This window comes from Typopeltis vanoorti, chromosome 5 (assembly GCF_054136105.1).
Source record: "Typopeltis vanoorti isolate ZY-2024b chromosome 5, IOZ_Tvanoo_1.0, whole genome shotgun sequence".
Lineage (NCBI taxonomy): Eukaryota > Metazoa > Arthropoda > Arachnida > Uropygi > Thelyphonidae > Typopeltis > Typopeltis vanoorti.
In genome coordinates, this window is record NC_143553.1 from 172,166,107 (window position 1) to 172,193,510 (window position 27,404).

Consider the following 27,404-nt stretch of genomic DNA (forward strand, 5'->3'; position numbering starts at 1 on the left):
ATCATCATCAAATTCCTGCCATGTACCCTCAAGGGGTGTACAGGATATGACAGTACTACATGAAAAAATTACATCATTACTAACTTCCTATCTACAATTTTCCTCCAAATCAGTCTGTTACTTGTCAAGACTCCAACATTATCAGATCTTATATTTCTATCGTCTAAGGCACTTTGTACCGTATCAATCCACCTATATCTTGGTCTTCCTCTGGGTCGTTTTCCTGCCAACCTGGCAGAGAACACTTGTTTTGCTAATCTTTCCTCTCCCATTCTATTTAAGTGACCATACCATCTGAGATTAGCTCTGCTAACGCATTCCTGGATGCTGACAATGTCAAGTTCTTTCCTAATATCCTCATTTTTAATATGATATTGCCATTGATGCCATCTGTTCACGCCTCTAATCTTTCTCAGGACTCTCATATCTGCGGTCTCTAGTCTTTGGTCAAGTGTTTTACTTCTGACCCAGCTCTCAGATCCATAAGTTAAAATTGGTTTGAACACAGTTTTGTATACAGCTAATTTAGTGTTCCGACTAATTTCTTTCTTATTCCATATGAATTTATTCAATTGACTTCCCACGATACCAGCTTTGCTGATTCTGTTGTCTATTTCTATATTTAGTTTACAATCTTCAGTAAAAATTGTGCCTAAGTAGCTAAAATGTTTTACTTGTTCCACAGGTTCTCCATTCACAACACAGTTGACATTTTCAATGATTCTGCCTATTTTCATTGTCTTTGTCTTTTTATTGCTGACCTTCATACCATATCTATTACAACAGCTATTCAATTTAGTCAGAGAATCTTGCAGACTTGTAGCGGATTTATTTAGAAGTATAACATCATCCGCATAAAGCAAAGAGCTGACATTAACATCTCCAATTTTGATATCAGGTTTAATACCACATTCCTTCATAATGTGATCCATATAGATAATGAATAACAGAGGGGATAATGTACATCCTTGTCTCACACCAGATTTAACATTAAACCATCTTCCTGTACTTCCTTCAATTCTAACTGCTGACTCACAACTCAAATACAGACTAAGTATTGCTTGATATAATGCCCCATTGACACCATATAACTGCAGCGTATTGAATAGCTTCTCTCTTGGCACCTTGTCATATGCCTTTTCCAAATCAACAAAACTTAAATACAGATCTTTGTTATATTCCCAGGCTTTCTCGACTATTTGTCGTAAAGTGAAGATCTGATCCTGACAGCCTCTATTTGGCCTGAATCCAGCTTGTTCTTCACCAAGCTTTTCTTCCACAATTCTTCTCAACCGTTTCTCAAGTATACTTGCATAGATCTTGCCAGGAACACTCAGTAGGGAAATACCTCTGTAATTCTCACATTCAGTTTTATTTCCCTTTTTATATATGGGTACTATGAGAGCTCTACTCCAATCATCAGGAATTCGTCCCTCTGTCCAGGCTTTCTGAACTATGCAGTGCAGCCACTGTAAGACTCTTATACCACCATACTTCAGCATTTCTGGTCGAATATCATCTACTCCTGCTGCCTTTCCACATTTCAAGCCTTTGATGGCTTTTTCTACTTCAAGTATGGATATGTATTCCTGACTGCATGCCTGGTCAGTGTTTTTTATCACTGTGCTGTCATCACTGCTTGTTTCATTTAGCAGTTTTTCAAAGTAATTACTCCATACTTCAAGGATATCTTTTTCTCCTGTTTTCATTTCACCTTTATCATCTCTAATTCCTTTTACAGCACTCTTTCCTCCATTCCTAAGCTTCTTCAACAACCTCCAGAATATTTTGCCACCTTCTTGATATTTATTTTCTATATTCTTGCCAAAGTCCTCCCATGACTTTTGTTTAGCTAGTTTTACACACTGTTTAGCTTTCTTACATTTGTCTCTGTATTCTGTAAGAGTAAAAGCTGACTTATTTGCCAGGAACTTTTGATATGCTTTCTTCTTTTCCTTCACTGCCTCTTTAACTTCCTGTGTCCACCAGGGAGTTCTGATTTTTTTATCTTTGCACACAACCTCACCACATGCCTCTCTGGCAGAATCAATCAATGTTTCCTTCAGAGTTTGCCACTGAATCTCCAAGGTTTGATTCCTGTTCTCAAACTCTTTCATTTTCTTTTCAATAATATTTCTGTATTTTAGTCTACAGTTTACATCTGAGAGCTGCTCAACTTTTATTCGCTTTAAAACTTTTTTACATGTTATTCTTTTCAATATGAAATTCAATTTTATCCTGCTCAAGACTAAATAGTGATCACTTCCAATTTCAAATCCTCTGTACACTCTGGTGTCCTGCACCAGGGAGAAAACATCACTATCAACAATAACATAGTCAATGAGACTTTTCTTATTCCTAGCCTCTTCTCTCCATGTGAATTTGTGCACATTTTTATGTTGGAACATGGTGTTAGTAATAACCAGTCCATGTCCTGAGCAGAAATCCAACAGATATTTGCCATTATTATTAGCTTTGCTCTTTTCTCCAAATTTTCCCAAAATATTTTTGTATGTCTCACAATCATTTCCCACTCTACTATTTAGATCCCCAACAAGGACCAACTTTTCCTTTTTCATTGTGTCAGTTGCTTTTTCTAAAGCCTCAAAAAATTCCTCCACTTCTACCTTAGTAGAGCCTTCTGTGGGACCATAGGCACAAATAAGTCTCATTGTCCAGTTCCCCATTCTCATATTTGCCCACATTACTCTACTTGAGACTGACTGCCATTCAAGAAGATTAGCCTCGTATTTTGTGTTGAATACTATGGCTACTCCTTCTTTTCCTTGATTGTTATTGCCTGAATATAACATTTTGTATTTATTGCTCAGAAAGATCTCACCAGTTTTGGTCTTTTTTGTTTCAGTCACCCCTATTATGTCGATCTGGTACTTATCTAATTCCTCAGCTAGCTCCATTTCTTTGCCATTCAGGCTTCTTACGTTGATAGTACCGATCTTTAACTCTGGTGATGTTGAGTTGGGCTTTGTTTTCAGATTTGTTCCAGTAGCTGACTTTTCGCTGTTCGCCCTGGTTCCCTGGCGAAAACAACGGGGGCCTTGTTTAACCGGGCGACGCCCCAGCCGGCATGAAATTTTGTCATGTTGTACCATCATTTTTTATTTTGGTTTAACCAATAAGAATACAATTTGGTCGGCTAAATCCCAAATTGCCAGCCCATCCTCGTTCGTTCAGTATCAAAGTAGATACCCAACAGGGTGCACCACGAGAAGGTGAGGATTGGACATTAGGTCAGAAGCCCTGGTCAGTTCTCCGCATTCCTTTAAAGGCTATGTGGAGGTCTCCTCTCAGTTATACAGCTTTGACCCTTAAGCACCCATTTTCATTCATTCAGCTTTTAATTAAGGGAAAAAAAAATTTCCTAGCATATTTAGTGCATCCATCTATCAAAACAGTTCTCTTTTTTTTTTTTTTTTCTAGATATCATTTCTCCTCTAAATTAATATTAATTTTTATGGTTATTTTATCAGTTTTCTTTAGGAGTACCCCTTTTATGATGTCATTGGCTTTTTACTCAATTTTTAGGGCATTACTGATGTTTTAAAGACATAGATACATGAATAATATAATGAAGGAATAATTTTTGAGCAGCATTCCTTGCATATAGCAATATATAAATATGCATATTTTTCTGCTGGAGTATGACTGAAAGGAAAGAAGGCGAGGGGTTGGAAATATGTGAGATAGAAAGATATGGGAGAATTGAGGGTAAGACAAAGGTATGTGAATTTAAAACCTAGGTTTCAAGGGTGGGTTGTGCATTCTTTGGGAAGAAGGTGAAAGATGGAAATTTTTTGGGGGAAAAGAGAAGGATAGAATATGATGAAACAAGATTAGGGTCGGAGTAACAGGGTGTGAGCTGTTTCGAGCCTTTTTTTTTAGTATCATGAATGGTGGCCCTGTGAATAGTAAATGGGAGAGTAAAAAAAGAAATAAATGCGTCAAAAGAAAAAAAATTAATTTACTTTTTAACAAATTACTTCTTTTCATTTTTATAACTAAAGTGATAGAATTTAATCAAGGAAAGAGTGGGATATGAACATAAATTTCATAAAACATTGAAATTCTCATTCCCAAGCCTCTAAAAACAGAAAAAAAAATGTTGAATAAGATCAGAGGGAACTTAGATAATGATCATGATGAAGAAAATCCAACTTCTTATTTTCAGTCAGATTATCTTGAATTGGTACAAGAATAAGCTAAATACAACTACTGCATAAAATTTTGTACTTTTCATTTGATAAAACGCATAAAGATTTCAGACTAATTTAAAGCAAATACTTTGAAATTCTAGAGCATTAAGAAAGAAACATGGAGTACCACAAAGTGTTGAAAGTAAAAAAAAAAAAAAAAAAAAAGGTAGAAATAGGTAAGGTGACAATAAAATTAAGAAAGTGGTAGGTAGTTTTCTACAAGGGTGGTCTGAAAAGTTCTCGGCCTCGACCTTAGATGGAAACACTATCATCAAGATTTTTTTTTTGCTGAGTTGTTACATCTGTCATAAGTATCCATGTGACATTGCAAGTCATTCTATCAAGTAGTTTGTTTTTTACAGCTGTCTGAAGCAAAAGTATTGTCTGTATCCCTTGAAATGGATAAAATTGAGAATCGTGCAGTTATAAAATTCTTTATAAAAGAATGATTAATGCCAAAAGAAATTCATTTGAAGTGCATAAAAGTTTATGGGCACTTTTCTCCTTCGTTTTCGACAATTAAGAAATGGGCTGCAGAGTTTAAACATGGCCTTACCAGCCTTAAAGATGATCTGTATGAAGGATGTCCAAAAAGTGTAATGACACCAGAAATCATTGATCAAGTGCATGATATGGTATTGGATGACTAGGTGACCAGATTTGAGCACAATAGTCCACATGTGGTCTGACCAGCTTTATACAGTGGCATAACCACTTACTTATCCCTACATATCAGAGTGTTAAATTATAATATTAGTTTATAATTTAATTGTTAATTGACGTCAACTGCACCATTCTGATATTCTACATCTATTGTCAACTTTGTATTTCTATCAACAGTGCCTGTGTTATTCTTTTACACGTGCACCTTAGGCCTAACTTACTTCTTTTACTTTACTCAGTCATAACTATACTTTGATTAACATAGACCTCTCTATTAATCACTTATAATTTCTTTATATTCCCACTGCTAGTGAATGTCCTTTATTATTAGTCTATCCATGATAAACAGGTTACCAATCCTCACACTATGTAATTAGAAAAATTTATTTTGTTTAACAGCTGCACCATTCTAATTTGTATATATAACCTGAGAATTAAAGTATGGAACATAGGTAAGATCAAATTTAGCATACACAATCTCTTATAGGTAGTCGTGGCGATTTTTAATCAAACAAACTTGCAGGTTCGCTAATTTTTTGGGAGACAGTGCATTGCCAATAGATCAGGCAAAATAGTTATACAAACAAAACATTTTATTTTGATCTTAGTATGAAACTACAAATTACAATGTAAGAGGGAGAAAATCTCTTTCTCAACCTAGTCATATGCACATTAAGTGCAACATACAATTAACTTTCTCTTACATAACACTTGCTTAATCCTTTATACTGTTAACCCATCTAAATTTAACATACGGTTATTCCTTATGTGCTAACTTAGCTAATCTCCGTTCATTCTATATACAACATTTACATTCGTTTCCTTTCATGACCGTAACTGTTTACTTAACTAGTTATTAACAATTTCCTGTAAGCACTTTCATCATATACATAAATTCCAAAAGTAAGCTTTTAAAACATTAACAAAATTTATGCTTACTTACAGTAGCCTATACAGATACAGTCCAGTTACATGAACAATTCATCAGCTAGATTTGCTTAACCTTGCGACCTTTTCCTGGAAACAACTTTTGACTGGACGATATGACAGTTCTTCACTCTTTCAGTTGCCGGGAAATTTAGGTAGATTTCTCCATCGGAAACAGGAAATGAACTACTGATATCTTCCACTATGCCCACGGATAGCTGTAAGCTCTGAGCATGTCATTGCAATATGGCTGGAGTTCCATCAAAATATGGCCTCGCTTCACCACCAGAACTCCATCCACCGAAAGGGACTGCCGCCAGAAGCCTCCAAAACTCAGGCAGGAGAGTGATTGATTGACCAGGGAGAGTCTTCTAAGTACTCTATTCTCTGTATTTTTGAGAGTCCTCTCAGCCCTCTTAAATATCTTGTCTCATTCTATGTAACCACCACATAATTGTTGCCAGGATCACCTGCCAACACAGCGATGTCACATAGGCAGGATCCTTGCGAGACACTATATCGTGGGTGCATATTTTTATGTTTGCAAGATCTTGCGAAAGTTTGTTTATGCACGGTCATCGTTATAATCTCCGCTAAACTTCTTTCCTTCATTTTACATACAACTTAATAAAGCTTATTTTTGTGCACCTTCACAATAAAATTTATTTGTGCACCTTTACAACATAAATTCATACAAAATATATGAATGGATAACCTCTATAAAATCGAATTCGAAAAATTTAATTAATTAAATTTATCGTGAGAGATTTTATAAGAGTACTTCTTATATCAGCACTATGATGTGTGCAGTTTTTTCAACACTAGCAATATGCCCTCTAAACTTCAGTCTACTGTCAGCCATCACTCCCAGATCTCTAATCTCATCTACTTCCTGCAGTACAGCACCGTCAATATAGTACACAGCCTTATATTTCTGCACTCAAAAATGCAACACCTTGCACTTATCGATATTAAAACTACAACCCCACTCCTTTTCCCAAGTCAAAAGTATTTTCAAATCTTCCTGAAGGGAATTAACATCAGCACTGCTACTTATAATTATTCCCAACTTTGCATCATCAGTAAACAACTAAAGATCCCTAGTCAGTCCTCATAATATATCATTTACACACAAGTTAAACAGCAGGAGCCCAAGAACAGAACAGAACCCTAGGGCACTTCACTGGTTACTCTCCTTTTTGAGATATTGTTCTATCATACACAACTTGCTGGAATTGTTCAGATAGCCAATCTTTGATCCATCTAACCAGTGTGCTATCCATTCTCATCCTGTACAGCTTGTACACCAACTTATCATGTGGTAATCTATCAAACGACACTTCTGCAAAGTCCAAGAATATACTGTGTATGATTCTCCTTTATCTAACATACCTGTTGCCTTATCCTAAAATGCAAGTAAATTGCTAAAACAGGACCTATCCTTTACAGATCCATGCTGCCCATCATATAGAATGCTATGTCCTTCAACCCAATCCTGTATTCTATTCCTAACCAATCTCTCCAACACCTTGACTGACCACAACCACAGTTATACAGACTAGCGTATAATTGGAAACTTCTGTCCTAGAACCATGCTTGTGGAGTGGTACTATTTTGTCTTCTTTCCACTCCTTATGAACTCTACCCACTGGAAGACTTTCATTAAATAACCAGGTCAAGGATATAGCCAGTTGTGGTACACATTCCTTAAGAATATTACGTGGTGATATGTCATCGATTCTCACAGCTTATCGACCTCTAATCCAACCAACACCTGATACACCTCTGATTCTTTCACTTCCAATTCTCCTAATACTTGCATCCCTCCTATATAATGCACCCCCATCATATACACCCAAATGATATATGCTGATAAAGTGCTTGTTCAATAATTCCACTATAACCTTTGCAGCTGTTAATCTGCTGCCATGACTATCCACCAATGTTAGTCTGCCATAATTATTCTTCCTCTTGTTTGCCACGTAGCAGAAAATTCTCTTGAGTTAACCTTGGCCTGACCAGCCAGTCTCCTCTCATACTGCACCTTTTCTTTCTTTACCATGCTCACTGCCTTTCTAGCCTGCACTTTGTACTCTTCATGGATCCGATCACCATCACCTGTTTCGTATCTCCTCCATAGCATTTTCTTTTTCAACACACCTTGCTTGATTTCACTGTTCACTGCCCATTTCACTCCCACTCTGTTTACGCATTTAACCCTCGATATGTAGTTATACATTGTTTGTGTCAAATATTGCCTTGTGAATTTCCATGCACTCTCAACATCTTTTCTACTCAGCTCATCTACCCAACATACTGATGCTAACTGACTACAGAGCTTCCTATAATCACCCACTTTACACTTCCACATATATCCATTTTTGGCAGTAACCTTTCTTGTTAGGGGTGCTTAAGGAGTCAAAGCTGTATAACTGAGAGGCGACCTCCACATAGCCTTTAAAGGAATGCGGAGAACCGACCAGGGCTTCTGACCTAATGTCCAATCCTCACCTTCTCGTGGTGCACCCTGTTGGGTATCTACTTTGATACTGAACGAACGAGGATGGGCTGGCAATTTGGGATTTAGCCGACCAAATTGTATTCTTATTGGTTAAACCAAAATAAAAAATGATGGTACAACATGACAAAATTTCATGCCGGCTGGGGCGTCGCCCGGTTAAACAAGGCCCCCGTTGTTTTCGCCAGGGAACCAGGGCGAACAGCGAAAAGTCAGCTACTGGAACAAATCTGAAAACAAACCCCAACTCAACATCACCAGAGTTAAAGATCGGTACTATCAATGTAAGAAGCCTGAATGGCAAAGAAATGGAGCTAGCTGAGGAATTAGATAAGTACCAGATCGACATAATAGGGGTGACTGAAACAAAAAAGACCAAAACTGGTGAGATCTTTCTGAGCAATAAATACAAAATGTTATATTCAGGCAATAACAATCAAGGAAAAGAAGGAGTAGCCATAGTATTCAACACAAAATACGAGGCTAATCTTCTTGAATGGCAGTCAGTCTCAAGTAGAGTAATGTGGGCAAATATGAGAATGGGGAACTGGACAATGAGACTTATTTGTGCCTATGGTCCCACAGAAGGTTCTACTAAGGTAGAAGTGGAGGAATTTTTTGAGGCTTTAGAAAAAGCAACTGACACAATGAAAAAGGAAAAGTTGGTCCTTGTTGGGGATCTAAATAGTAGAGTAGGAAATGATTGTGAGACATACAAAAATATTTTGGGAAAATTTGGAGAAAAGAGCAAAGCTAATAATAATGGCAAATATCTGTTGGATTTCTGCTCAGGACATGGACTGGTTATTACTAACACCATGTTCCAACATAAAAATGTGCACAAATTCACATGGAGAGAAGAGGCTAGGAATAAGAAAAGTCTCATTGACTATGTTATTGTTGATAGTGATGTTTTCTCCCTGGTGCAGGACACCAGAGTGTACAGAGGATTTGAAATTGGAAGTGATCACTATTTAGTCTTGAGCAGGATAAAATTGAATTTCATATTGAAAAGAATAACATGTAAGAAAGTTTTAAAGCGAATAAAAGTTGAGCAGCTCTCAGATGTAAACTGTAGACTAAAATACAGAAATATTATTGAAAAGAAAATGAAAGAGTTTGAGAACAGGAATCAAACCTTGGAGATTCAGTGGCAAACTCTGAAGGAAACATTGATTGATTCTGCCAGAGAGGCATGTGGTGAGGTTGTGTGCAAAGATAAAAAAATCAGAACTCCCTGGTGGACACAGGAAGTTAAAGAGGCAGTGAAGGAAAAGAAGAAATCATATCAAAAGTTCCTGGCAAATAAGTCAGCTTTTACTCTTACAGAATACAGAGACAAATGTAAGAAAGCTAAACAGTGTGTAAAACTAGCTAAACAAAAGTCATGGGAGGACTTTGGCAAGAATATAGAAAATAAATATCAAGAAGGTGGCAAAATATTCTGGAGGTTGTTGAAGAAGCTTAGGAATGGAGGAAAGAGTGCTGTAAAAGGAATTAGAGATGATAAAGGTGAAATGAAAACAGGAGAAAAAGATATCCTTGAAGTATGGAGTAATTACTTTGAAAAACTGCTAAATGAAACAAGCAGTGATGACAGCACAGTGATAAAAAACACTGACCAGGCATGCAGTCAGGAATACATATCCATACTTGAAGTAGAAAAAGCCATCAAAGGCTTGAAATGTGGAAAGGCAGCAGGAGTAGATGATATTCGACCAGAAATGCTGAAGTATGGTGGTATAAGAGTCTTACAGTGGCTGCACTGCATAGTTCAGAAAGCCTGGATAGAGGGACGAATTCCCGATGATTGGAGTAGAGCTCTCATAGTACCCATATATAAAAAGGGAAATAAAACTGAATGTGAGAATTACAGAGGTATTTCCCTACTGAGTGTTCCTGGCAAGATCTATGCAAGTATACTTGAGAAACGGTTGAGAAGAATTGTGGAAGAAAAGCTTGGTGAAGAACAAGCTGGATTCAGGCCAAATAGAGGCTGTCAGGATCAGATCTTCACTTTACGACAAATAGTCGAGATAGCATGGGAATATAACAAAGATCTGTATTTAAGTTTTGTCGATTTGGAAAAGGCATATGACAAGGTGCCAAGAGAGAAGCTATTCAATACGCTGCAGTTATATGGTGTCAATGGGGCATTATATCAAGCAATACTTAGTCTTTATTTGAGTTGTGAGTCAGCAGTTAGAATTGAAGGAAGTACAGGAAGATGGTTTAATGTTAAATCTGGTGTGAGACAAGGATGTACATTATCCCCTCTGTTATTCATTATCTATATGGATCACATTATGAAGGAATGTGGTATTAAACCTGATATCAAAATTGGAGATGTTAATGTCAGCTCTTTGCTTTATGCGGATGATGTTATACTTCTAAATAAATCCGCTACAAGTCTGCAAGATTCTCTGACTAAATTGAATAGCTGTTGTAATAGATATGGTATGAAGGTCAGCAATAAAAAGACAAAGACAATGAAAATAGGCAGAATCATTGAAAATGTCAACTGTGTTGTGAATGGAGAACCTGTGGAACAAGTAAAACATTTCAGCTACTTAGGCACAATTTTTACTGAAGATGGTAAACTAAATATAGAAATAGACAACAGAATCAGCAAAGCTGGTATGGTGGGAAGTCAATTGAATAAATTCATATGGAATAAGAAAGAAATTAGTCGGAACACTAAATTAGCTGTATACAAGACTGTGTTCAAACCAATTTTAACTTATGGATCTGAGAGCTGGGTCAGAAGTAAAACACTTGACCAAAGACTAGAAACCGCAGATATGAGAGTCCTGAGAAAGATTAGAGGTGTGAACAGATGGCATCAATGGCAATATCATATTAAAAATGAGGATATTAGGAAAGAACTTGACATTGTCAACATCCAGGAATGCATTAGCAGAGCTAATCTCAGATTGTATGGTCACTTAAATAGAATGGGAGAGGAAAGATTAGCAAAACAAGTGTTCTCTGCCAGGTTGGCAGGAAAACGACCCAGAGGAAGACCAAGATATAGGTGGATTGATACGGTACAAAGTGCCTTAGACGATAGAAATATAAGATCTGATAATGTTGGAGTCTTGACAAGTAACAGACTGATTTGGAGGAAAATTGTAGATAGGAAGTTAGTAATGATGTAATTTTTTCAAGTAGTACTGTCATATCCTGTACACCCCTTGAGGGTACATGGCAGGAATTTGATGATGATGATGATGATGATGATGACCTTTCTTGTTTCACCCCTTCCCAAATAAGTACCTCATGATCACTCTCACTAACTGGTGGCAGTGTCAACACCTCATTAACAACTACATCTTGTTAAGTTATCACCAAATCCAAAGCATTAAAGGCTCTAGTTGCTTCAGTCACATACTGCTTAGGATATTTATCTCTCAGAAATTCAACAAACCCACTCTCCTTGTTCCCATACACTATCTCCTCCTTCCATTCCACCTTTTTGCATGCCCAACTAATTTGCCTAACGTTTCACAATCAGTATTCTCTGCATTCCCTGCCCTATGAGGCAGGAATTGGAAGGCCCGGATATCACTAGTGCGTGGGAAATTGTGAAAGAATATTTGTTATCAGCAATGGTAAGTTGTATACCACGAGTGAAGAAGAGGACGCAATTTGGAGTAAAGTGGATGACAAACAATATTAAACAGGAATTGCATGCGAAAAAGAGGCTATGGAAGAGATATAAGGAGACAGGTGAAGAGATGCATGAGGAATATAAGACACAGGCCAGAAGAGTGACTAGTGTGGTAAGGAAAGCGAAACTGGAATATGAGAGGAGATTGGCCGTAAGATCCAAAGAAAATCCTAGGGAATTTTTTAGCTATGTGGCCAGTAGGAGGAGAAATGACTGTGGAAGAATGATATTGTGGGATAAAAATGGGAATAGAGTGACTGATACAGAGGACATAGTGGAATTGTTCAATGAACACTTTATTGGAGTATTTCATCCTAGAGGAGTCAGTTTTAATGCTAGAGGGATAGGACTGGTTCGAGGTCTGGAGGTACAGGAGGAGAGTATGTTTCAGATACTGAGTACTCTGGATGTCAGTAAAGCTGTGGGACTGGATGGTATTTCACCACGAGTTTTGAGAGAATGTGCTAGGGAATTGACAGTGCCTTTAACGTGGCTTTTCAATGAAAGTCTGGCTTTGGCAAAGGTGCCCAGGGAATGGAAGGAAGGTAAGATAGTGCCATTGCATAAGGGTGGTAACAGACTGGAAGTGTCTAATTATAGGCCAGTCTGTGTGTCATCAGTAGTTGTTAAGATCTTGGAGAAAGTAGTGAGGGACCGTATACAGCATTGGGCAGATGAGGGTAATGTTATCTGTGAGAATCAACATGGATTTGTGAAAGGACGCTCTTGTTTTAGCAATATGCTAGCCTTTTATAATAAAGTTTCAAGAACATTAGATGAGGGAGAGGCATATACTGCAATTTTCTTAGACTTGGCGAAGGCATTTGACAGGGTGCCACATGATAAGCTGATATTTAAGTTGCAGCACATGGGTCTGGATGTCAGATTGGTCAACTGGATTCAGGATTGGCTGTCTGATAGATATCAAAGTGTTGTGTATGGTGGAGTAGTTTCCAGGAGGCAGAGGGTTACAAGTGGGGTCCCACAGGGCTCAGTACTAGGACCTATATTGTTTAACCTTTATATCAATGACATAGCCAGTGGATTGCAGGGGGATATTCAGTTGTTTGCGGATGATGCGAAGCTGGGAAGGATTATTAGTAATAGTGCAGATGTGGTAGCTCTGCAAGAGGATTTAAATAAGCTAGATAGATGGGCAAATGAATGGGGGTGTCAGTTTAATGCAGCAAAATGTAAGGTCTTGAGGTTTGGGATGGGATGCTGTATACTCTATGGGAGGAGTTATACTGGAGGAAGTAGGGGAGACAAGAGATCTGGGGTTGATGATTGATAGAAATCTGAAGTTTACGGGACATATTGCAAAGGTGGTGAAGGTAACACAGAGGATTGCTGCTATTATGAGAAGGACACTGTCCTGCAGAGATAAGAGGGTTATCATTCCGTTGTATAAGTCTCTGATCAGACCACACTTGGACTATTGTTCTCAGATTTGATCCCCAGGATTTGAAGGGGATAAATTAACTGTGGAAAGGATACAAAGACAGATGACAAAGATGGTTTCAGGACTTTACAAGGATAGTTATGAGGATCGGCTGAGAGAATGTGGACTGCAGAGTTTGGAGGATAGAAGAAGGAGAGGTGATATGATTGAGGCTTTTAAACTGTTGAGAGGTGGTTACAGGGTTGACACTGGGGAGTTCTTTCGCTTGGTTGAACAGCGGGAAGGAGTGATGACAAGAGGCCATCCCTGGAAGTTACAAAAGGAAACTGTGAGCAAGAGGGTAAGGAGTGGTTTCTTTGTGTGGAGGGTGGTTGAGCCGTGGAATGCATTGCCTGATGGAGTGGTGGGAGCGAGAACGGTCAGTGAGTTTAAAGAGTGGTATGATAGACTTTGTGTTTCTCAGGGGGGACCTCCCCTTTATGAGTCTTTTGACTCCTTGGAGGCCTGAATAATAATAATTATAATATTAATAATAATAATAATAAAAATAATTTGTAATAACTCCATCCTATCAGATGTACTAGGTAGGTTATTTCAACTTCGCTCCACACTGATTCAAAATCTGTGCATTCGCTATCAACTTCTATACTTTGTGGACACAATTCCTCTGCAATCACTAACAGCACTCTCCCCCCCCCCCCCCATCCTCCTTTCACATTTCTATCCTCCTGGAAAATTATATATCCTTCTATTTCTATTCCTGACATCACATCCTCCTGAGACAACTAAGTTTCACTTATTCCAATTATCTTTGGGCATATTGGCCCAATCAATGCAACAGACTCAGCTTTCTTGTTTCGTATACTCCTTACATTTGTGTACAAACATAACAATCCTGTGTCTTTAAGGCCATTCTACCAGCACCAATATTCTCTATTTTATAGTTTAATTCTCTAGTATAGTATTTATTCTCTATTTTCTACTGTATAGTATGCTCACAGATGCGAGACCCTTTGACACTTCTGTGCATGTGAAAAGAAGGAGAATCCATTCCGATTATAGTGTAATCAATCCGTATTGTGGGATGAGTTGTTTATTATTACATGTCGGAAAATTAACTTCTCTTTTATGATCATTGTAGTTTTTAAAGTGGTAACTATTTTGCTTGTATAACAGTTGGAAAATTTTACGCATAAAGCACGTGATTTCATATGTTGGTGACCAATTCGTACATCACCTTATTTCTTTCTCCCCTTCAACATGAATTGACTCTTCTTGGCAGCCTGCCAACGACGGCTCTCGATTCTGTGGTCAGACTTTACCACACCTCTGTCTCTTTGGTGTGACCACTCCCGTTTCTCTGATCCTGACTGATTTTCATTCTTACCTGTCTCATTCTCACCTTTATGCATTCCCTCACCTTGTGCTGCTGCAACTACATCTTTAACTTCATATCCATCTTAATCCTGTTGTACAATTCATTTAGTTGTGCTATCCTGCTTCGCAAGTAGACTAGTCATTTAGTACTTTAACTCTTGACTCTGTGCCTTCTCAGAAAACAATAACCCTTCTAAATGCCCAACACCAAACAAATTCAGATGCAATCCATCAACTTTAAACCATTCCAACTTTCCTTCAAATTCACCTCACAGATCCTTTGCTCATGTAACTTGGCCATCTTTTTCACGGTTGTCATATCTGGGCAACATCATGCCTACGACTTTTCCAACAACACTATTCTTCATTACCCACCACAGCAACTTCCTCAAGTCTCTATCAGCATTCTTTTTTTCCCCCAACTAAGTCATTAATGTCCACGACTACCACTAATTTTGACACCCAGTCTTTCCTTTTCTGCAACTCATCAGTCATTTGTTTCATTGTTCCACCAGGAAAACATGTTTTGTGCACTTTATTAGTCATCACACCTATCATTGTATGATAGAGTCCTCATACAATGATATACGACTATCCTTTGACTCCTTCTTCATAATAGTAACTCCCCCCCCCCCTTCTCTTCCTCTTTAACCTTTATATCAATGACATTGTCTGTGGATTGCAAGGAGATATTCAGTTGTTTGTGGATGATGCGAAGCTGGGAAGGGTTATTAGTAATAGTGCAGATGTGGTAGCCCTGCAAGAGGATTTGAATAAGCTAGATGGATGGGCAAATGAATGGGAGGTATCAGTTTAATGCAGCAAAATGCAAGTCTTGAGGTTTGAGACACATCGATGGGACGCTGCATACTCTATGGGAGGAGTTAAACTGGAGGAAATAGGAGACAAGAGATCTGGGTTTGATGATTGATAGAAACCTGAAATTTAGGGGACATATTGCAAAGGTAGGGAAGGTAACGAACAGGATTGCTGCAGTAATGAGAAGGACACTGACCTGTAGAGATAAAATGGTTATCATTCCGTTGTGTAAGACTGATCAGACCACACTTAGACTATTGTTCTCAGATCTAGTCCCCGGGATTTGAAAGGGATAAATGAACTGTGGAAAGGGTACAATGGCGGATAACAAAGATGGTGTCGGGACTGTACAATGTTAGTTATGAGGATCGGCTGAAGGAGTGTGGACTGCAGAGTTTGGTGGATAGAAAGAGGAGGGGTGGTATGATTGAGACTTTGAAACTGTTGAGAGGTGGTTACACCTCTCAAACAGTTTCAAAAAACGAAAGAACTCCCGAGTTGACACTGGGGAGTTCTTTCGCTTGGTTGAACAGCGGAAAGGTGTTATGACAAGGGGCCATCCCTGGAAGTTACGAAAGGAAACTGTGAGCAAGAGGGTGAGGAGTGGTTTCTTTGCATGGAGGGTGGTTGAACCATGGAATGCATTGCCTGATGGAGTAGTGAGAACGAGAATGGTCAATGCATTTAAGAAGTGGTATGATAGACTTTCCTAGGAGGGACCTCCCTCGATGAGTTGATAGACTTGTGTTTCTTAGAAAGGACCGCCCACGATGAGTCTTTTGACTCTATGGCAGCCTGAATAATAATTATAATAATTCCCTTCAGCCAATCTCTTCTGCAGATGTTTAACATCCTCTTCCAGATGTTTCATTTTGCTTTTCATTTTCACTAACTCCTGCCTAAGACTCTTCTACTATGGTCCCGACACTTGTTCCCATTTCTAGTTGCTCTAATCTATCGAGATACTTTTCACATACATTAATGCTTTCCTTCTTCTCATTTATCCAAACAGTCCACAAATCTTTCATATTTTTCAGTGCATACATATAGCAATTTTTGCATCCATCCACTGCAAAAAATCTAAGGCAGAGCTAGATCTTACAAAAGCCTTCCCCATTCTGCTGATGTGCATTTCTTTATGGACGCCATTTTCAGAAGCAGAAACAGTATGAACAAACAAGTAGCAAAACACAGTATAAACAACAGAAAATTCTAACCTCACTACTGAAGGACATTTGTATCCAAACTGGGGGAAGGGGGGGGGATGCTGCATTAGCTCAATTTGTGATAAATTTCACATACTATACACTAATTAAAAACACTTTTTTTAGCACAGCTGCTATGTTCACTAGTGCGACCCACATATGGAATGCAATATATACTGAACAAAATGTAAACATTTCATGAAATGATTTAGGCTGGATATTTTTAAGTGATTGTTCAAAATTTGGTTGAAAATATGTGATCGCAATTCTCAGTATGGAATGAAAATGCTTATCTGTCTTTTTAAATATTTATTTGATTTCATACAGGAAAACATTTGCTGCCAAACATATGTTGATCTGAACATAGTAACCATTTTCATGGCATCTTTTATTAGCAGAAAACCTGCACATGAGAGAGCCTTGTAGAATTCCAAGTAGTTTATTTTTGCAGTTTCTATATACTTATTTTTGAACCATGTTTTGGCTTGAAAACCAATCATTTTAATAATCTCTCGCATATTTGCTGCAACAAGTGCTGCATAGTCTTTTAAATTCACTTATTTTTACTTATTTTATCATTGAATGTTCACATTCTTGAAATAATTAACAAAATTTTAAATGCTATTTTAGCTCACAAGAAAACAAGAATAATTAGATATACTCAAATATTTAACTTTCAGCACAGACCATATAAAAATTCTTATGAGCTGTATGCTGTAGCACATTAAATGTGGTTCCTGTCCATTAGACAAGAACCATATTTTTTAGGTAGCAGACTGTTGTTTTATTGCATAGTTAGTCTTGTATACCTTTTCATCTATAAAAATCTAATTATAAAAATCAACGTTTACCATAGTGAATTAACACTAACCACTTGGCTATCCTGGCTGGCCGAGTGGTTAGCGTATCCGCTCTCCAGCCAAAGGGCTGCGGGTTCGAATCCTGCTGTGGGCAAGGATGTTTGTGATTGTCTTTGGAAATACTAGTTGTGGTGGTTGGAGGTAGATGCAGTTGGTGTAGTTGCGGTCAGTTGGTGGATTGAGTAGCGGAGACAGAGTTGTAGAGCAGGTGCCCTCCCTTGATGAGTCTTTGGACTCCCTGGAGGGGTATAATAATAATGTGGACCAAAGAATATTTACTCTGGTGAATTTCCTGTAGAATATGCCTGAACAGCTGTAACTAGATTTTTCTCAATAACAGTGTTTACCATGCTGGGAATTGAAAGTTCTTTTCACTTGGTTATACTATAAATTAAAGATGCAAGAAATTATATTCTTGGCATCTATAGTTTGTGTGTGAAGATACTTCACACACAAACTTTGTTTACTTACACTTGGATAAAGGATGAAGCCTAGTATATAATGTCTTGGCATCTTTAATTCATACTGAGGGTTAACTGCATATTTGTATAAGTTGATATGTTTAAGAGAAGGCAAGAATAATTAGAAATACTCAAAATATTTTAAAATATATAGCTGGGAGGCAGGGGGAGGACATGCATCTGTTGTGAGTTAATCTAGTATTAACAAAATTGTGTACATGTGCCATTAAGTCTCACTATTAAATTGAAGACCATGCATTATTCCCCAAATTGTTTTGTGAGGTAGGTATGTTTTTGCAATGAATATATATGGCAAATAAATTATTTATTGTTATACCTCTGTGGAGTTACTCTTCATGATTGGTTTTATTATAACACCTAACAAACATATTTTTTACCTTTAGGCATTGGCACTGTACCTGTAGGTAGAGTTGAAACTGGAGTTATGAAACCAGGCATGGTGGTTACTTTCGCCCCATTAAATCTTACAACAGAAGTGAAATCAGTAGAAATGCATCATGAGGCATTAACTGAAGCCCTTCCTGGTGATAATGTTGGCTTTAATGTTAAGAATGTATCTGTCAAGGTAAATATATCTGATATGTGATTTATATATGTGAAAACTATTATATAATGCAGGGTTTCCCAAACTGTGTTCTGCAGAATTCTGCAGAACACAGAAATCTGCTAGTGTTCCGTGGAAGGTGAAAAGTGTTCCACAAGAAGTTCTCCTGGAATTTATCATTTTTAGTTTTATAAGCATTTTTCATGAATAAATATTTTATAGTGGAAATATTCTTAGAAGAATAATATTTGTGAATATGTCGAAAAGCTCAGACCCAGAACGCCTAATAACATCTGTGTATCATTAATTTTCACACATTTCAACATTGAAACCTTTCAACATTTGGGAAAGGGAATATTGCTGTTTATGATTGGTCATAAAAATTGCCTGCAAGTGGATTATAACAATGGGTGGCGTATCCTCTGTTCTCAAAACTGAAGGAAATGACATCTGTGTAGCAAATGTCAGTGACCAAGCGGCATATTTTTAAACATGGAAATATTCATGAATTATCATTAATTTTCACACATTGAAATCTTTCAACAATCAGGAAAGAGAATACTGCTGTTATGACCGATCATAAAAATTGCCTGCAAGCCGATTACAACAATTCACGGCATATTCTCTGTTCTCAAAACTGAAAGAAATAACATCTCTGTTGCAAATGTTAGTAACCAATCAGCAAGGAAGTATAAAGAAAATTTTTCCACTAAAATTGAAGATCAAGGTAGCCTGTATCCAGTTCTCAAATCTAGTAATACTGAATACTTTCTTCGCAAGTTTATATAGTAGGGTGAAACCGTACATGATTTTTTAAAGTAATAGGCCTGCAGATTTAAATTTTAGTATGAATAAGAGACAAGGGACTTTGTTTAATTTTGGTATTAAGAAATCTCTTATTGAAGGTGTTTGTGACACAACAGATAGTGAGTCATCCACCACCAGCCTAAAAAGCGATCTCCAGGATGTATAAAAGGAGGGGAAAACTACCAGCACACAGGAGAAAAAGTCTGCATTCACTTGTAGGTACTTATAATAAAATTATAAATTTTTGGTGATCAGAATGGGATATGTCAATGAAAATCAGCACAAATTAATTTAATGATGTTTATGTTTATTGATGTTTAATTAATTAACAATTAATTATTAATTAATACATTAAAAATAACCAAGGTGTTCTGTGAAAATTTCAGGATTTGTGAAGTGTTTCGTCTTAGGAAAAGTTTGAGAAACGCTGATATAATGAATGAAAGATTATCATTCGGGACATACTGAGTGAATGAGCAATGAAAGACTGTTTGCAGAGAGTGAAGATTCATGACATAACTGAAGCTATGTTTAAGCAAGTAGAATAAAAGATTTGAAAGGAGATAATGTCCTTAAATGGCACTCCAGGAAGTGCAAGAGAATGAAGATGATTTTTAGGAGATGAAGGTTTGAAAGTGGCATGGAGATGATATTTACACAGAACTTTGAATATTTTTTCAAAGTGATCCTGTGTGTTGGTTTTAGGAGAGATGGAGGAAAATGCTGATACTACCTAGAAATTTTTATAGGTATGAGAGACTATTTTTAGAATCACGTCAGCTATGAAGCACTCTCCCAATCTCAAGTGGCTGCATTAATTTGCCTAAGATCTGATAGACCGTCATTTTGACTCCTGATAGCCTGACTTCTCCACATGAACTTTATGGTTATCTGGCCCATAATGGGTATGCCATATAAGAAAATTAATTCTGTTTCAGTTACAATTTGAATGTTTCCCCCATTTATTTAGTACAGTGCGATGTGCTTGTCACAGTGATCCATAGGGAAGAATTTATGTTTTAGAATAATTACTTTACTTAAACTTTAGGAAAATAACATTCAACGTTTCGACCCTTGTATTGAAGTCATCATCGGGAAAAAACGTATAAGATACAAGCTAAATGACACTGCACCATACTAAAGTACGATGAATCTAAATGCTTAATTATTTAACCTAGCCTGACCTCTTGTGGGAAAAAAAAAAAAAAATATATATATATATATATATATATATATATATATATATATATATATACATACAGGTAATCCTCCTATAACGCGCTACTTATACAACGCGGTCTACAAATTGTAGCAACCCTTGTTCAATGCAGTTTTGATATAACATGGTCTACAAATTGCAGTAACCCTTTATCTTTTCATATATTTTTCATCTCGTGACTTAAAAATCTAATTTTATCTTCGTTAAATTTGTTCTGCTTGTATCGCGCATGTAGTTATAAGTAGCGAATTTTAGGGGAAATACCTTTAGCACGCATCTACATCAATTGTTTACCATGTAAAATGTTAATCATTGTTGAAAGTTGTCTTCGTTTTCTGCCAGGAAAGCGCATTAAAAATCATAAGTATGTTCATCTCAAGCTGAGCACTTTATTTCCTGGTGAGTTACATATATTATGTAATGCTTTTTTTTGTAAAAATATTATTTCTATAGTAATGACTGCTTAGAGGGCTTTTGTGATATTGTGGAAAACGAAATTAGTGAATTAATTGATGAGGAAATGAATTTAAATTAGGAGGAACTAGTACAATTAATAGATGACGTCGAACCAAATGACAGGGAAAGTTCTGTCGAAGATTCTGATTGTGATGAATCTGTTAAAAAATTCAGTTTAGAGAAATTAGCATAAGGATTGGACTTGGCAAGAAAGTTAGGAAGCTATTTTACGGATAATGAAACCTCAATGAGGGCTCTGGAAAATTCACTAGACAATTGGATATTTGTTTAGCTCCATATTGTTAACTCCGCGCGGTTAGCCTAGTGGCTTTGCGCTTCGCAACCATATGCCTGGGGAATGAGTGTCCTAGGCTCGATTCCCGTCCACGACGTGAGGAGCTTAAGGATCTTCCTCAGCCATAGCCAAGTTAGCCGGTCTTGGGCGTGGGCAGCAGGGTTTTTTCCGCCAGTTTATCTGTGGTTTTTCATCCCGCAAGCAGGCAAACCGGCCCCGTGAACACACAGGTTACAGTCATAAATACTTACGGCAAGGAAGGCAATGGGAAACCACCTTGCTCATAATCATCTCTCCCTAGAATGGTAGCATATAGCTACCCTCCCGCAGCCGTATGGCAGATGGGAACCAGAAGAAGAATAAAAAATTGCAGCATAATGGTAAGCAAGGTCTTATTACTGACTTCTTGATAACTAAACCAGCCAAAGTATGCAATGAGAATTATACAAATGATGTCCCATAGATTTCAAGTGATGACGACTTCTGGCCACTCGTAAATAAAAACCATCTACGAAATGTTCATTTTGAAGACAGTGATGACGATTAAAATATGCACTTTATTATGTGCAATGAAGTTTACGTACAATTTGTAATTTTATAAGTTTATACTGTATATTTGTTTCATAGTTTATATGTTTTTTTAATTTACATGAATTACAAGAATTAAATAAAAATATTTTTTTATTGGGTATGTCGTTGTTTATATAATTTCAAAAAAAAAAACAATTTAGGAACCTAACCCTACTTTTTCTATGTAACTCACATAACTCAATTTATATAACGCAGCATTTCTATGGAACCTAGCATCTGCGTTATACGAGGGTTACCTGTATATGTATATGTGTATATATATATATATATGTATATATATATATATATATATATATAATAAAAGCCATTAAGAACTTATTCATATTTTATTCATATTCATAAAGATATCATAATTCTTCCAACTGATAAAGGGAATGCCACAGTCATCCTGAACAAAACTGACTACCACAATAAAATACTTGAATTATTGGAGACAGACACTTACTCTGAACTTAATAATGATCCAACAAGAGAATTTCATAACAGAACCAAAATCTTCTAAAAACTACTTCAGAATTACCAATGCAAATCTGTCTTTCGCTCAGATCTGTTCATCCTTTCATCCCACGATTATACGGCCTTCCAAAGATCCATAAAATCCATACTCCCCTAAGACCAATAGTTGAAGGTATAGACTCACCAACTTACAATGTGTGTAAATATCTCGCCTCTTCCTTATGACACCTAACAGGAAAATCTTCTTCTTATATAAAAAATTCAGCTGACTTCGTCTCGAAAATCAAAAACCTCAAACTAAACAAATCTGATTTAATGGCAAGTTTTGACATAGTGTATCTTTTCACAAATGTTCCAACCCAGGAAGTTCTCAATCTCCTTAAGAGCAAATTATCCAAAAAATTCTTTGCCTTACTCTCCCACTGAGTCAATTCAGGATACTTTAGATTTGAAGACAAGATATATAAACAAAACTCAGAATTAGCTATGGGCAGCCTGCTCTCCCCCAGTTCTACATCCCTACCACTGAACTATTCCATCGTCAGGCTAGTCCCCTGACATGAAGAACATAATTCTACTTGTAAGTTGACAGAAAAAGATAATCGGATTGAATCTATGGAAAACAACCCTGGAAGGGAAAAGGTAAAACAAAAATGGAAACGACAAAATATAATACACATAGCAAACTGAAATGTAAGAGGAATAGCATATAAAGAAATAGAATTAGACCAACTATTAAATGAAAGAAATTTTAAAATAGCAGTAATCACTGAAACAAAAAAAGAAATTAAAAGGAACTATGAGAACTGAAAACTTTAATGTGATATACAGTGGAGTCGACAGAGACCAAAGAGCACAAGCAGGAGTCATGATTTGGATTCATAACTCCCTTTCAAAACAGTTAAAACATTATAAATTATGGAATGAAAGAATAATAGAAACTAGAATAAAAATAGATAGAGGCTGTTTAACAATAATTGGTTTATGTGCCCCAGAAGAAGGAAGAGAACAGGATAATATTGATTTTTTATAATCAGCTACAAAACAAATATAATAAAATAAATAAAAATGATTATGTAATTTTAGCAGGAGACTTAAATGCAAGAATTGGAAACACGAAAATTAATAATAATATAGGAATACATGGAGAACATACTCTAAACAGGAATGGTAAAAAATTGATTGACTTTTTAGTTTATAATAATCTAAAAATAATGAATTCCTTCTATAAACATAAAGACATACATAAATATACTTGAGCAGCAAGAGGATGGAAATCAATATTAGATTATTTTATATTAAATGAAAAGACATCAAAATTTTCACTAGATGTCAGAGTTCACAGACAATATGAAATAAGCAGTGACCACTTCCTTGTTAAAATAAAATTAAGATTACCAACATAATTCTACTTGTAAATTGAACAGAACGAAAATTTGAAATATTTGTATAAATATTTCAAATAAATATAAAAATAAATAAAACTAGACTATTGAATGACACAAATGTACAGTGGCTATATGAGCAAAGAATTAACCAATATCTAGATAAAATAAAACAAAATGAAGAAATAGAATGGCTTAATATAAAAATGATACTAAATGCAGCAGCAAATGAAAGCTTAGGAAAGACCAAAAAATTCAATAAAAGGAAAAAATTGAAGATCTGGGATGATACAATCAAAGAAATAATCAAAAAGGAAAAAGAAGCCTATCACAAATGGTTAAGCACTAAAAGATTAGAAGATGAAATAGAATATAATAGAATAATAGCCATAGCTAAAAGAGAAGTCATAAAAAGACAGAGAGAATCATGGAACAAATTTGTTTCTAATTTAGAACATGATTTATATAAAATAAGACCCAATGTATATAAGATTTTGAAACACTTAGATGCAGATACCAAAGAAAACATAAAATTAAACACCGAATTGAAATTAGAAGAATTTCTAAATTACTACACAAAATTGTGGACAGACAAATATTTTTAAAAAGACAACTGGCAAACAATTAACAAAAATAAAAAGGAAATAACTAAAGAATAATTAGAAATCAGGCTGAAAGAAACAAGAAATGCAAAATCACCTGGAGAACGTAAGCTAGGTTCAGAACTATATAAATATGCAGGAACTAGATTCAAAGAACGACTCTTATTATTTTTAAATAAATATTCAACTGGTATCCCCCCAATAGAATGGAAAAAAGCAATTGTGATTCCTATCTTTAAAAAAAGTAATAGAGATGACCCTAAAAACTATAGAGGTATCAGTATACTAAATTCCTGTTACAAAATATATATAATCTTAAAGAGCAAACTAATGAAATATTCCGAAAACTTTATTTTAGAAGTACAGAATGGATTTAGAAAAGGACGATCATGTATAGACCCGGGCTTTTGCCTAAAATTAATAATAGAGAAAAGAAGAGAATACAATTTAGAAACACATATTGCATTTATTGACTTTGAAAAAGCATTTGACAAAGTTAAAAGAAACATATTAAAAGAAAGACAAATACCAAATAATATCCTAAAAGCTATCACAAGTATATGTGAAAATAATCAAACGCAAATAAGATTAAATCATGAGCTATCATATATGAGAGAGATAAACCAAGGGGTCCAACAGGGATGTCCCATCTCAGCAACTCTTTTTAATATCTACTTAAATGAAATAATAATAAAATGGAATAAAAATTTACATCAAGAAATTAAACTTTCTCCTATAGTGAACTTAAACACCCTCCTTTTTGCCAACGACCAAATAATAATTACAAATTCTGAAGATAACTTACAGAAAGCTATTTTAGATCTAAATGAGATAGCCAAAGGTTATGGTATGATAATATCAACAGAAAAATAAAAAACTATGGCCTTTAAAGGACAAGATCCAGCAAGAACTAAAATAGTAATAGATAACGAGATCTTAGAACAGGTGAATTCATTTAACTACCTAGGATATATGATCACATATGAAAATGAGAAAGATATAAACATAAAAATTGCAAAATATTTAAAAATAACTGGTGTAATTAACTCCATATTTAAACCAAACCTGGTTCAAAAACAAACCAGAATAAAAGTATACAATACATTAGCCCTACCAGTATTAATGTATGGAAGCGAAATCTGGACAATAAAACAAAAAGACAAACAGATTAATAACAGCAGAAATGAAGTTTATGAGAAAAACTGCAAAGTATACCCTATTTGATAACAAAAGAAACGAAGAAATTATGAAAGAATTAAACCAAGAACCAGTAATAGAAAAAATTAAAAAATATAAACATAAATGGATGGAACACATTCAAAGAATGAAAACATAATGATTACCAAAACAAGCCTTAAAGTACAATCCATTAGGAAAAAGAAAACTAGGACGTCCTCTTAAACGATTCAAGGATGACTTTTAAGGCCAGAACAGGCCATGCTAGGCCTAAATCTTTGATACGGTGTGATAGAAGCATACAATTTAGTAAACATACCACTGAAATTTTGCAACTTATGGTTGGTGGGATAGAACTTGCAGTCATCTCTGGGAGCTAGTAAGAAAGGACATGAAGTCGAGATTCTCATGATGTGTGAAATTGGCTGCCATTCAATGATGTGTTTTGTGTAATTGGTAAATGTCTCTTTACTATGTAATAACAATATCTCTTTCCAGGATAGAGATATTGCTATTACATAGGTATATCCATGAATTCAGAAGACTCATTGTAGGAGACCATTATTCACACAGTACCTATCCTTAAATTCATTCAGTGATTAAACTCAAGTACTCATAACTACCCATTCCACCTGTTCACCACCCTTAAGCAAAAAATCTAGTCCTAACTTGCTTGATAACCACATTCTTAGACTATTCCCATGGATGAACCCTTATTTTTTCTCCTTTTCTGCCATGTACTGAAAAAATTCTTCAGCATCAATGTTATAAAACCACTTTATTATATGCTTCTATCATGTCTCCTCTTTTTTTTTTTTTTTTTTCCCCTTCAGCTAGTTTCTAAAGCCCACAGATCTTCAATCTATTCTCAAACGGAACATTCCATAGACCTGCTGCAAACCTTGTCACTCCTATTTGGATCCTCTCCAGCACCTGTTCATTCCCACAGGATCCTGATGTCTAGATCTATTTGCTGGTGATGCGAAGTAGTCTAACAAGCAGGAATAGAGAGTTTACTGTTCCCCTATATAAAGCTTTAATATTCCTCAACAACTATGTGATCTGATGTGTCCTTTTCACAATATGCCTTCTAAACTGCAACTCCCTGTCCACAATCACTCCCCAAGTCCCTGGCCTCATCAATTTCCTGCATTTCAGTTCCATCAGTATAGTACAGAGCCTATGATTTCATCCCAAAATGCATCACCTTTTACTTGACCACATTAAATTGACACCCATTTACCTTTGCCTATACTGATAGTCTGTTTAAGTCTTCCTGCAGTATCTCTGCATCACATTCATCTTCCCAGTTTAGCATCATCAGCAAACATCAGAATATCTCTTGTCAAATAATTTCTTACATCGTTGATGTACAAATTAAACAACAGAGGACCAAAATACTAATAAGCCCTGTGGTACGCTACTGGTCACCTGCCTTTTCCTCGACTCCTCTCCTCTATAAAACCACTCTTTGATTTGTTCATCAGCCAAATCCAAATCCTCAGATTCATATCCATCCCCATTTGCTCCAATTTAAGCAACACTGTTCTATGCAAAATCATGTCAAATGCCTTGCAAAGTTTAGCAATATCACTTAACTCCATTGTCACTTGATTATAAAAAGTAAGCAAATTACTAAGGCAAGACCTACCCTTCACAAAACCATGTTATCCCTAATGAAGTATCATATTTCTCTCTGCCAAGTCCTGAATTCTGTCTTTCATCAACTTTTCCAA

At 36.1% G+C, this 27,404-nt stretch overlaps 1 protein-coding gene across 1 annotated transcript in view; it reads left to right on the plus strand.

The window, feature by feature from the left end:
• LOC150107062 (elongation factor 1-alpha 2-like) overlaps positions 1-27,404 on the plus strand; it is a 103,785-nt gene that overhangs the window by 34,998 nt on the left and 41,383 nt on the right. Inside the window, exon 4 of the mRNA XM_090392933.1 lies at positions 18,521-18,702. Coding sequence (XP_090249059.1) covers positions 18,521-18,702 — 182 coding nt within the window. The remainder of the gene's footprint in view (positions 1-18,520; positions 18,703-27,404) is intronic.